This window comes from Notolepis coatsorum (assembly GCF_963971535.1).
Source record: "Notolepis coatsorum genome assembly, chromosome: 1".
In the NCBI taxonomy this organism is placed as follows: Eukaryota; Metazoa; Chordata; class Actinopteri; order Aulopiformes; family Paralepididae; genus Notolepis; species Notolepis coatsorum.
In genome coordinates, this window is record NC_140165.1 from 143,181,656 (window position 1) to 143,195,322 (window position 13,667).

At 40.1% G+C, this 13,667-nt stretch overlaps 2 protein-coding genes across 3 annotated transcripts in view; both read right to left on the minus strand.

The window, feature by feature from the left end:
• Positions 1-321: 321 nt before the first annotated feature.
• shld3 (shieldin complex subunit 3) lies at positions 322-8,735 on the minus strand. Of its 2 annotated transcripts, none has more exons than XM_084329537.1 (3): positions 8,659-8,735; positions 3,779-4,576; positions 322-1,197 (listed from the first exon to the last, which is right to left on the minus strand). In XM_084329537.1, exons 2-3 carry the CDS (start codon positions 4,394-4,396, stop codon positions 994-996), a joined length of 822 nt encoding a protein of 273 aa, XP_084185663.1. In that variant the 5' UTR covers positions 4,397-4,576; positions 8,659-8,735; the 3' UTR covers positions 322-993. The 2 variants fall into 2 exon arrangements, with proteins under 2 accessions (XP_084185663.1, XP_084185662.1); XM_084329536.1 differs by lacking the exon at positions 8,659-8,735 and adding an exon at positions 8,097-8,179.
• Positions 8,736-12,216: 3,481 nt separating this feature from the next.
• Positions 12,217-13,667, minus strand: part of LOC311240911 (serine/threonine-protein phosphatase 2A catalytic subunit beta isoform-like) — a 46,608-nt gene continuing 45,157 nt past the window's right edge. Inside the window, exons 7-8 of the mRNA XM_084329523.1 lie at positions 13,238-13,356; positions 12,217-12,887 (exon numbers count right to left, since the gene is read on the minus strand). Of these exons, the coding sequence (XP_084185649.1) occupies positions 12,815-12,887; positions 13,238-13,356 (192 nt within the window). The 3' untranslated portion in view covers positions 12,217-12,814. The remainder of the gene's footprint in view (positions 12,888-13,237; positions 13,357-13,667) is intronic.

The window sequence follows — 13,667 nt, forward strand, 5'->3', positions numbered from 1 at the left end:
GTTACCAGGCATCAGTTGGTAGTTGGTACATTTAGACAGTGACGTGCACATTTCTCCACTTTGTATGCAGCCACTTGGTCAGGTTGTTGAGTCATCCCTCTCATCGGGGGGGGGGGGGGCTTGCATTATGGGTATATATATATATAATTTTTTTTTTTTTAATACATTATCCACTGGGGCCCACAGTTAAAAAGGCAGGGGGGGGGGGGGGGTGTCTGTGGGACAAAAATACACAACTTTTAAAAAGTTGTGCAAAGAAATATGCATACCGTTTAGAAAAAAAATATTTTAATTCTTGTCAACATCAACATAGCATCATCATCAACAACTGCTGGATGTATAAAAGTTCAACATTTTTGAATTTCTATTTTGGCATATAAGAGTTCAATGAATCCCTCTGATCACACCTGGAGTATAACCTCCTGCATAAAATCTACCAGTCAGTCAAAGGGGGAACCCCCTCCAGGCTTCACTTTTATCTCATGACCATACATTGTTAAATGTAAACAAATTGACCACTGACAATATTAATAAACTCCATCATAAGATAGAAAGAAAATAAAAGTAAAATAAATACAGTGCAAATGTTGATAACGTGTTTCTGTACACATAAAACACCAACATGTTTATTTTTTAATAATATAGCTACAGAAATATGAACTTTATTTGAATCATCTTAAGACAATGCAATAAAATTATGCCACTGCACTGCATTTTATTTAGAGTGAGAGCTCATAACTCATAAAACAGAAAGAAATCTTGGCACATTTTAGGTAAATGCCCAATTAAAAAAGTCGATATTGGTGGAATTTGTTTTTAAAACAGCTAAAACAGTATTGTTATTATTATGAAGGAGGAGGTCCCATTTGGGCTAAAATGACAGTGTTTCCTTCCAATGTACCACAAGAGATTTGGATGTGCAGATGCCTCAGTGTAAGCAATCACTTTGTAAAAGTACAGGGTAGGTGTCGACAAAATCCTTATTTTGTTTCCTTAAAAGCTAAAAATCTCCCCCAGTTTATTGACAGACAGAGTGATCTTCCCTGAGAGTCCCAGCTCCTCCTTGAGGTATTTTCCTACATGTTCACAGTAGAGCACATCGCAGAACACCCAGATCTGAGCCACGTCTCTCTGGATGTTTGCATTACACGTTGGCAGCTTAGAGCTCCTAGTGGCCCGATTCAGCTCTCTCCACACCTGTAGTCAGAATAACAACAAGAGAAATACAAATGCATAATTAATTAATTATTAATAACAATTAATACACACATTTTGTTTTAAATAATTCCCTATGCATTTGAAATAAAGCTATTAATTTCCCACAGTGAACTGAAATATACATACGATCTACCTGGATCATCTTTTATTTACAACTACACGCTGCCATGTGTGTATGTATGGAGCACCTTGGAATCATCCACCATCAACACATAACATGGTTTAACATTTAAATATTGAAGAGATCAAATGTTGAATATAGTCTTTCTTCACATTTATATAAAAAGTTGCACCAGAAAGTACATGGTTATATAGGTATTGTTTCTGTATGGAACATAGACTGCTCATATCATTTGGAAGAGAGCATGGAATAACATCTCTCTAACATCACATGATTACAATCACTGAATGATGCATTACAGAATTATTCATAGATATTATTTATCAACTAGGAAACACTCAGCTGAAGATGATTCCAAGCCCAATGTTCTCTCTGCAATCAGATGTTTACTGGTCCATACTGTATATAGTATACACATGTATTTTCAGTGCCCAGACATGAACCCTTTCACTACCACAGGCTTACATAAGCATATCCGCACTCGGACACTTTGATGTTCTTACATAAGTCTGCTTCTCCCATCCTTGATGTTTTTACACAGCTCTGCTGCTCCCATCCATGATGTGTTTTTTTCATTTATTTATTTTTACATAAAAGATCTGGACCCAGGCAAGTAAATATGCTGTTTCTATATTTTGCTTGTTTTTAAATACAGTTTATGTTTTAACACTTTGGGTGCCGTTAACGTAGGACTATGTTTCTGTGGCCCAGCGCTTGAGTGTGGGCCAGTCACAGAAACGTAGATCTACGTTTTTTCTTCTGTATTTCTTTTATTCGCTATTGCCATTCATAATTCATCGGGGCACCTTGTGCATGCTGTTCTGAGTGTGCCTTCGGCCGCTATTACACTCCATTAGAAACTATGTAGTTTGCGGCTGGGTGGTGCAGCGGACATTGCGCTCGTCACCAACGCAAGAGACACCGGTATCGAATCCGGCTGTCAGCGTTGCCTCCGGCTTTGGCCGGCCGTCATACTGACTCAATTGGCAAAGTTAGCGGGAGGGGAGTCGATGGGTGGTAATCTGGACGTTGTAAACAGCGACTCCTACAGGTCGGTCAGGGCGCCTGCACAGCAAAGACAGGAAAATGGCGGGGGCAGTGTGATCCTAATACACGTTACTCCTCGCCAATGAGAGTCCGCGCTGGCAGGTGAAAAGAAGTGACTGGCTGCCTCCACATGTATCGGAGGGGATATGTGATGGGCTTCTATCCTCCCTACGACCAGCCAGTGGGGGGCACATGCGAGCAACGATCAAGACAGGGGAGGGAAGAATTGGCACGGCTAAAATTGGGATGGGAGAAAAAAATAGAAAAATGGAGGAGAAAAAGTGGATCAAAAAAATAAATAATTATTTTCTCTACCGAGCTGTGGTGTGGGGGCGGGTCCTAAACACTCCGGCAAAACAAGCTCTTGTAGGGATGGCTTGGACAACTGACCCCGCCCGTCCGTTCATGTGCCAGGGCTTGACATTAACTTTTTGAGCCAATTGTCCTTCGGACAACCCCCCCCCCCCCCCCCCCACTAACTAGCATGTCACACATGCTCTGTAAATAACTATGTACAGATACCGAGATGTCACTCCATGTTACCTGCTACCTGTTACTGCACAATGTTGTTTTCTTCTTTGATTCTATTATATGTACCACTGTATTGCACATCGTTGCGGGCAAGACCACCCGCATTTCATTGTATACCTGTATGCCGTGACAATTAAAACTCTTGACTTGACTTGACCACCGAACCGCCCCACCTACCCAACCTCCCCAATGTACAGTTTTTACGTCAAATGTATATACTCTTTTCTGGACTCTTTTTGTATCACAAACAGTACTGTATTTGCAAATCTGGTATGTCATAAATGTATTGATGTAGCAGTACTGTCTATCTGTATGTCATGTATGTCATATATGTCCTGATTAATTGAAAATGGGGGACCCTGATGTAAACAAGACGAAAGTCTTTCTCTGGTCTGCATCCCCTTAACAATTGTGTGTATTGAGCCGTACTGTATTGTACCCATTCTGCAATCTGTCAATAAAGTTTTCAATCAATCAATCAATCAATATGAATAAAACTGTCCGTCGATAAGAGGAATTGTGAGGCGACAGAGAGTGATGGGTCAAAGGCCCATAGTGTGTGTGTGTGTGTGTGTGTATGTGTGGGGTTGAGTGGAAAGTTTAATTGTTTCCTTTGTATTTACATGTGTATGCCATCCTGGTCACACAAAAAACACTGCCAGGGTTGGGGCTTGACTTTCTGTGTAGCTCAGTAGTAGGTAGAGCATGGCGCTCGCACTGCCAGGGTTAGGGATTAGATTCCCAATGGCACCACCCACCATAATAAATATGTATGCACTAATAACACTGTATAAAGTCACTTAAGAACACTAGGTAAACACGTCCACAGTATGGCTTACATAATGTTAATTGTTTACTGACCTGTTCTATATCACCCGCTGTTCCACAGTTCTGCTCACAGATTACCCACCTGGCTCTCTGCCGCAGATGGAGTCTGTGGCTCCATACAATCTTATGGAACTGCTTGGAGAGAGACCGACAGTTCTGGGCCACAAGCCCTTTCTGTGCAAAGACACTCCATGACCTTCTCCTTGCTGTGCCAGCAACAAGGATGCCATCTTTGTGCGTTTGTAGTTTATCCTCTGGTGAAGGTTTAGTCTCCGCTTGTGCGATAGAGTCTGGGATGGCATCAGTGATGGGCAAACTATCTTTGTGTTTTTGTCGTTTGCTTTCTGGCAATAATCGAGTCGTTTTGTTTTGTGTATTTGGGTCTGGTCTGCCGTGGAGAGGGGTTGGGGTAGGGTCTGGAAGTATGTCAGCACAGGGACAATTTTGAACTGTATTTTCTATACCTGAGGTAATGACAGGGGGTGGCTTGGAAGGTCTTATGGGCAGCCACCGGTCTCTCCCAGAGGGGAACCAGGGGGCAAATGCAGGTAGAAGTCGACAGGGGAAAAACTCCAGAGCCCCCTCTGTCCTCTCCAGCACACTCTTCAGTTCATCAGCACCAGGCTTGTAATGCAGAACCACATCCTCCATGCAGATAGACTGGGCTCAGTGCACTGAGAACAGTATTAACTTCTTCATTAACTTCTTCTTGCCACAACCAGTGTTTCCTCTATGTACATCCAGAGGCAGTGCGTGGGCCCCCACTCCTTGGAAGGTTTTAACATGAAAAATGTTCAACTGGCCTTGGTTGTTAGCCAGTTACCCCATAGCCTACCAAAAAAGAAACCAAACATATTAAAGATCAGGCTACGAAACACTTTTCAACAAATATACTGTCTGTAATGTGTCTTGGTGACATATTTACAACACAATGTGATAAATACTGAAATACGAGGCATTGTTAACCACAAAATAAACATAGTCCTGTGTGTTTTGTTCAAATGTGCTAAAAAATTGATCTTTATTTAACGGTTGATTGATTGATTGAAAATTTTATTAACAGATTGCAGAATGGGTACAATACAGTACAGCTCAATACACACAATTGTTAAGGGATGCAGACCAGAGAAAGACTTTCGTCTTGATTACACCAGGGTCCCCAATTTTCAATTCATCATATGACATACAGGTAGACAGTACTGTTGCATCTAGACATATGTCAAAAAATCGCACTGAGCCATGGATGCACACTGAAATACTGACCGCTATGAAAACCAGAGACAAAAAATGCTCAGAGTTTCGTAAAAGTCAGTCAAAGCTTACCAAAAGCACGAGCAGTGAACTCCAAGCCCACGTGACTGAACTCAAACTGGAAAGAAACAGACTAAGAAATGACGTAAACTCCATGATCAAAACAGCAAAAAAAAATCATCAATGACAAAACTGAGGAAAACAAAAACAAACCATGTGAACTTTGGAAATTACTCAATAATCAACTAGGCTGCAGTAAAAAAAACTTAAAACCAGATTCTCAAACATAAACACGCTCATCACACGCTCATCCTGATGAATTGAAAATGGGGGACCCTGATGTAAACAAGACGAAAGTCTTTCTCTGGTCTGCATCCCCTTAACAATTGTGTGTATTGAGCTGTACTGTATTGTACCCATTCTACAATCTGTTAATAAAGTTTTCAATCAATCAATCAAACAGACAAGCTGGATGTAGCCAATTACTTAAACATTTTCTTCACAAACATAGCCACAACACTGGTAAACAAACTACCCTCCCACTCAGGGCATTATGGGGTAGAACACATAGTAGCATACTACAAGACCCTAGGGGTCCACAAAGACAACTTCAAACTGGAAATGGTAACAACAGATAAGTAACTCAAAAAACTGAGCACCCTCCAACCGAACAAGGCCACTGGCCATGACAACATCCCCTCCAAATTCCTCAGAGACTCAGCAGCCGCCATCACCCCAGTCATCACACACATAATAAACCTCTCCATAAAACAGGGACACGTCCCCAAGGACTTAAAAATTGCGAGAGTAACACCCCTGCACACAAAGGGCAGTAAATTAGACCCAGGCAACTACCGCCCTGTTTCTATCCTTACCTCCATCTCGAAAGTCATGGAAAAAATTGTATACGAATACGAACAGGTCGAAAAGTACCTTGCGGGAAAAAAAATCTAATCTACGAATTCCAATCTGGCTTCAGAACATCCCACTCCACTGACACATGCCTTCTCTATTTAAACGACCACATCAAACAAGAGGTGGACGCGGGCAAATACTGCAGCATGGTCATGCTGGACCTACAAAAGGCCTTCAACACTGTCAATCACACCATTCTGATTGACAAGCTAAAAGCAATTGGTTTTGATAATCTATCAGTGAGCTGGATGCAATCCTACCTGGAGGGGAGAGAACAGATGGTGGAGGTAAACGGTACCCTATCCCCCCCCCCTCACAGTGAGCTGTGGTGTTCCACAAGGAAGCATACTCGGACCGCTACTGTTCCTAATTTATGCAAATGCATGTCGTCAGCTTGTGACTGCAACTTGTTCCTGTTTGCGGATGACTCAGCCCTGCTGGTCTCTGACAAGAACAAGTTACAGGTTGAAAAAACCCTCAGCTCGGAAATAGGCAAGATCTGCATATGGCTCGCTGACAACAAACTATCATTACACATGGGCAAAACAGAGTCCATTCTCTTCGGTTCAAATAACAAACTCAGCAAGACCGACGGCTTCTCAGTTACAGTGGGTGACAATATTGTCACAAGGAAAGAAGAAATTACCTACCTGGGTTCCATCCTAGAGGCAAATCTTTCCTGTGACAAAATGGCATCCAATGTAATAAAAAAAGTCAACCAACAAACTCGATTCTTGTACCGGATCTCCTCACTGGTAAACAAGAATACCCTGAAGACTCTGGCAGGAGCACTCATTCAAGGGTACTACGACTATGCTTGCACCTCATGGTACCAAAGCACCTCAAAGGCGCTAAAAACAAAATTACAAACATCTCAAAACAAACTGGTCAGACTACTGCTTGACCTTACTCCTAGAACCCACCTCACCCCTGCCCACTCTGACAACCTAGGATGGCTTAGAGTAGACGACAGAGTACAGCAACTTGCAATGGGCCAGGTCTACAAGATACACTACACGACCAAGGTACCCATGTACATGTCAAAATACTTCCCAAAGGTCAGTGAATACCACGATCACAACACCAGAGGGAGCTCCACAAATCATGTTAAACCCAGATTCGGCTCAAACAAGGGACTAAACACGTTTCGCAATCATGCCACATCAATGGGGGACCCTGATGGAAACAAGACAAACGTCTTTCTCAGGTCTGCATCCCCTTAACAATTGTATGTATTGAGCCGTACTGTATTGTACCCATTCTGCAATCTGTTAAATAAAGTTTTCATTCATTCATTCATTCATTCATGTGGAACGCCCTACCCAAAGCTGTAAAGGAATGTGAATCACTACCCACTTTCAAAACCACTCTCAAAGAACACCTACGGGAGACTGCAATTTGAAACTGGCCCCTGTAAATGTCCTAACCCAACCCCCTCCAATGTACAGTAAATGACCAAGTATGGTTGTCAATATTCCAATGTACAGTTTTGCTTGTACAGTTGTACAGTGTCCCCCCCCCCTCTCAACCACCTCCAATGTACAGTCCCCCCCCCCCACCTACCCAACCTCCTCCAATGTACAGTTTCTACGTCAAATGTATATATACTCTCTTTTCTGGACTCTTTTTGTATCACAAACAGTACTGTATTTGCAAATCTGGTAAAAGTATAGATGTAGCAGTACTGTCTATCTGTATGTCATGTTATGATGAATTGAAAATGGGGGACCCTGATGTAAACAAGACGAAAGTCTTTCTCTGGTCTGCATCCCCTTAACAATTGTATGTATTGAGCTGTACTGTACCCATTCTGCAATCTGTTAATAAAGTTTTCAATCAATCAATCAAACAAATATACAGTAGGTACTGCTTATGTGTACAAAGGGAGTCTGAATGGTCAAATGTATTGGAAAATGTTGACAGGCAGAGCAGTTCATTGTTGATGATGCAACATGCGGGCAATCAGACGACTCGATATAATGGATTATGTGACTTGAACATAATAAAATGTTCAAACATCCCCCCAAATTAAATGTTAATGTTTTAGCTAACATTAGCTGGGATAGCGAACACATCTAACGTCATTGTAAATACCGACCATGCTGACCGACAACAACAAAAAATTGCTATTTGCTCAACTACTATCAGGCTATAGTGAATGGCGTTTACAACTTAAAATACGAACCTTTAGGCTGGCTAAACATGCAACAGTTATAGCTAACATAAACTAAACAGTCAACTGTGCGACAGCTCCCTTGATGTCTCGCGATAGGAGGCTGCGTACATGCGTCTTGTCCAGCAGATGGAGACATACCAAAGAATTATGCTCCGACAGCCTTCCGGGTCGCGTCTCTCCCTACCATTATGAAAGATATCCAACTAAGCAAACCCAACCAACCACCACATACAATCATTGCTGTGATGAGACTATCTAATCGAACTATCTATACAAAATCTTATTTAATCATTTTCAGTGGGGGGGGGGGGGGGGTACTCAGCTCTGAAGATCTATCTCTATCTAAAATTTCAATTAATTCTATTGAGATGCCTAAACTGCTAACGTGTCATCAACGCGATTCCTCGGAGTTTATGTTGATGATAATTTGAGCTGGAGAGAACAAATGGAATCGTTTTATACAAAAAAGTATACATCTATTGGCATAATACGGAGAATTAGCCACCTTGTTACCACTAGCTGTCTTCTTTTTACTCTATATTATAGCCTGATGCATCCTTATTTTTCTTACTGTAATTTAGTATGGGCAAGCACTTTCCGGATCGCATCTCGATCGGAGGGGAGCATGTCTATGTTCCCCGGGTCCCCTGCAACTTGTTCCTGTTTGCGGACGACTCAGCCAGAGGCGTATTTAGACCACTATCACTAGGGCACGTGCCCTAGTGATGATCACCTGTGCCCCAGTGATGAAAATAAAAATAAAAAAAAATGTTTTTTTTTTTTTTTTTTTTTTTAACAAATGTTTTTTATTTTCCCTTTTTTAACATGATCAAATGATCATTTAACATGATCAAATAATTATTATAATATTTTTTACTTCGCTTTGAAATATTATAGTGAAATATTTTGCACTGCATTTATCTTGTTGAAATCCTCCAACAGGCTCTTTTTTGTAAGTTGACTGGTTTGCACACCAATAATACAGTGCAATAATAGAATAGTAGAATAGATAGTAAAATTATGCAATAGAATGGCCAGAGTAAAATAGTGCTACAGTACAATCAACAGCGGGGTGTATTAGAAGGCTATGGTGAAGAGGTACGTTTTTAGCTTATTTCTGAAAATATTAAGAGATCTAGCTTCCCTAATGTCCATAGGTAGTGTGTTCCATAACTTTGGTGCATAGTTAGCAAAGGCTGCATCCCTGATTTTCTTTAGACTGTGGCTTGGAACCTTCAATAGACCAGTAGTAGATGATCACTTACTTGTAACTTCGGGTTTGATCCAAGGAGTAAGTTGCCCCATATTGCTCTGTAACATTTCTCTTTTTGTTATAGGACCGACTAGTAGGATTTCAGTTTTGCCCTCATTTAATTTTAGGAAGTTGTTCGTCATCCATTTGTTTATTGCTAAGAGACAGGCGGAAATGGAGTTTATAGCTGTGTGATCATTTGGTTCAGCGGAGATGTACAATTGTGTGTCATCTGCGTAACTATGGAAACATACATTGTGCTTTCTAATGATGTCTCCTCAATGTTCAATGTTCAATGCAATGTTCAATGCAAGTAAAGCACTTTAAACTTTAAGTATGACTAAATGCTTTATTGACTATATATATAGTAACTGTTCCAAAATGCATAGATTTCTATGTATTTTAGGGGTTTGGGTGGCTAGCTCTTTTTAATTAATATAAATGTCAGATTGTTTTATTTATTTCATAGATTTCTATGCATTTCAGGAGTTTGGGGGGCTGGCTCCCCAAAATAATTAAATAACATAACCCTAACCTAACCATAAAACCGAAATAAAGTTAAAAAAAAATAGTTACAAAATCCACCCATTTTCGCCCACAAACCGGCCAAAACCGGCCAAATTTTTTCCGCGGCCGCGCTACGCGCTCCCGCTTCGTAGTTGTTGGTGCCCTTCTGTGCCCTACTGAAGTGCTGGGTCTAGATACGCCCCTGGACTCAGCCCTGCTGGTCTCTGACAAGAACAAATTGTACTGTATTGTACCCATTCTGCAATCTGTTAAATAAAGTTTTCATTCATTCTATGTTCCCCGCTTTGATTGATTGAAAATTTTAGACCACCAGCCCTGATTCCAAACTCTAACCGTAACCAGTTCGAACGAGGGCCTAAGCTTAACCGTTCGAAACAAGGCGGACATTAATAATTAATAAAATAATACAAATTTATAAAATGTTCAATCTATTAATCAATCAAAGCGGGGAACATAGAACCCGGGGAACATAGGGATGATCCCCATCGGGGACTCGTGCCTCATCTGGCCCTCTATTTCCGAAACTTCAGGTTTTAAATAGGCCTATCTATAATATAAATATTTTTTAAATATGTTTTTATTTATAAGATTAATTCTAATGAAGGGAACATTCCTGTACATGACCTACTTTTAAAACAATGATTTGTCCCACTCATACTCTACTCGTCAATGTTTACATCTTCATCTTCCTACATTTCTTACATGCAGAGGGCAATTTTCTATTAAATATAGAGGTGTGAAATGATGGAATGATTTTCTCCATCTGGCAAAAAAAACATCTTCAAAAACGTACAAAAAAGGTTTGAAGGAACATCTGATTATTATACTGTAACAGTGTATTGTAACTTGTGTATTGTAATTAGTGTATTGTATTTTAACTTACACACACTCATACTTACTTCTTACTCTCACATACTCCAACAAGGTCCTTACATTGATCTTGTTTTCCAACTTGCTATATGTAATATAATTATGTTTATTATTATATTGCTGCCTTTTCCTGCACTGTATTTGGTACTTTACAGTTGTCATTATTGTAGTGTTGTTTTTATACTGTGCAAAAAAATAAACTAAACTACTTAACAGTTGGTCACAGCTCATCACTGCCATGCACCGTAGCACTTTATGGCACCTATTCTCTTTAAATCAGTGAATCAAATCAGTTTGATTGAATTAGACTAGGTTTCTATGGAATTCATAATTTTTATTAGAGTTATTGAATAAGTTTGCATGTCTATCATGAGGATCAGTATTTATTTGAGTATTTAATGGCTATAACCGAGACCAGAGTACTGTATTTCTTGCTTCCATGTCACATGGGAAAATTACAATAAACCTGACTTTGATTATTGCTTGCCTAAAGCAATGGTTCTGAAGCTTTTCCATGTCAAGGACCACCACAATGATACACTCAGCAATGGACCCCAATTTGATTCGATTTGGTCTCAGGGACCCTAATCGGAGAAGACATATTAGATAACTTAGTCCATAATTCCATAAATATATACACTGTAGGTGAGTAGATAACATTGGAGAATGTTTAGTGATTAGTCATGCTTATATTCTCTCATTGGACTAACATCTAGTGAAATAAATTGTTAAATTAAACAATAAAAATTTTCAGGGGACCCCCTGGAACCTCCTCAAGGGCCCCTGGATTTACCCTTCTTTGAGAACCACTGGCATAAAGGAAATAGTCTGAATGTGTGTGGGGGGGGGGGGTGAGGGCATGGCATGGGACCAACATTGGGTCTCGACTCCAAAGAATTACAATTCTTGGCTTGACTCCCAGTATAAGAGACCGATGTCTACAGACGAATACCATAATAATACAAGTGTGAATTAATACAATTCCAATTTTGAAAGCATGTCTGAATTGCTTTGATTCATTCATGGTATTGTTTCCCAATGGATCCACTATCCACTTCATACATTTCCCACCTTCACAAGAGCAGTGATATGGGCTGGCATTAGCCTAACAGAGAAGTGGGCTTTTCAACAGGTTCAAATTCCTAGAAGATCTGGGAAACTGACAGATGTGTGGCTGTGCCCTCGCGCAGGGCTCTTGAACCCTAACTGCTCGTGTGGTCAACGTTATCGGACTGTTTTGTACTGGGCAGCTGCCAGTATGTGTATCCCAGCATACGGTACATGTGAAGACAGGTGTGACTGAAAAAGATTCAAAGTTGCTCAGTCAACTGTATAAATAAAAGGTTTAATAAATCTATTCAGATGTGATTTGGGTCCCAAGCTGATACAGAAATTAAATAATTGCACACTACAGAAAAAGTGCAAAGACAGTATTTAATATAGTAAAAATACATTTAAATAAAAACACTGAAAACCACAAGTTGTCAATAGGACATAATGTCCGTTGTCTTTATTCAAATTACAGTATGATGCTTGCTGAGATGACCACCGGCAGTAGCCCAATGCATTAGGCCTGGAGAGCTAAAAATGACAGCTCTTACTATTTTAAGCAATCTTTTTTCTTTTTTTATCATCTTGCAACAGAAAAAAAAGCACATATGCCATGAGATGTGAGGTTGTGATGTCGGGTAGGTAGAGTTATAGTGCTGTTCTAAAAAAAAGAAAAGAAAAGAAAAAGAAAAACGGAGCATTGTACATGTTTTAAAAGGATCATATGGCACATTTTGGTCCACGTTGGTAGTTTTTCATGTACATGTATTAAACAAAAAAAAAGAAAAACAATATATCTTAAAAACATGTGATGTGTTTTTCTTTTTCCCATAAGCACAGCATTATGACAGCATATTCTAAACACAACTGTAGAGGGGGTGGGCTTTATTTTTCTTTCCTTTTTTCCCATATATATCATCTTCATATTTTTGCCAATTGTCTATCTTCTCCCTGGTACAGTATATTTAATTTTAGGGGAGGGAGGGAGGGGTTATTGTGGATGACTGACGGGGATGGCTTTGGACATTCACAGGAAGTAGTCGGGAGTGCGTCTGGTCACGTGGGGCTCACCGCGACGAGGGGCGGGGTCAAACTGAAGGCTGGAGGGGAAGGGAGAGAAAAACAAAAAAGGATAAGTGTCAAGTGATTAGAGGTCTTCTGTCCCTAAAATGATATTTAGCTTTTAATTTGATACTAAAAAAATTTAAAAGCAGGGAACAGTTATCTCCCACATAAATGAATAGTTGTATAAGTTGCATCCCTGTTATATAGCTACCACAAACATTAAAAAAATGTATCTACTTAGATGTAATTAAGTACAAAGGCCACAAAAATAATCAAAGAAATAAACACAGAATTATCTGCATCACCCCTGTCATCAGCTGAAGGCCATTTAATTAAAATACCAGCAAATTAAAAAAGCAATTATCTTGTGGTGGCTCCTACTTACAAAGAGTACTTGAGAGTGTCGTCCAGTTCCATGATAGCTGCTTGGTTGCCACAGCGATAGCAGTAGTTAGGAGCACTGAAGATGGTCACCACATTCTTATCATGGCCCCAGTTATAGCCCTGGTGGTGGAGCAAAACAGTACATTATCATACAAGTTAACTAGTAGGGACTTAATATGGAAGAAAAGAGATTTCAGGGGTGACCCCTACTTATTGGAATCTACACAGAAGTTGTGAGACTGAAAAAAAACATCTTCCCAATGTTGAATGAACTGAATGTCGGCTTAGTTAAACACGTCTTCCCCGTGTTGAATGAACTGAATGTCGGCTTAGTTAAACACGTCTTCCCCGTGTTGAATGAACTGAATTAAACATGTCTTCGGCATGTTGAATGAACTGCATGAACTGAATATGTAGGCCTAGTTAAACAC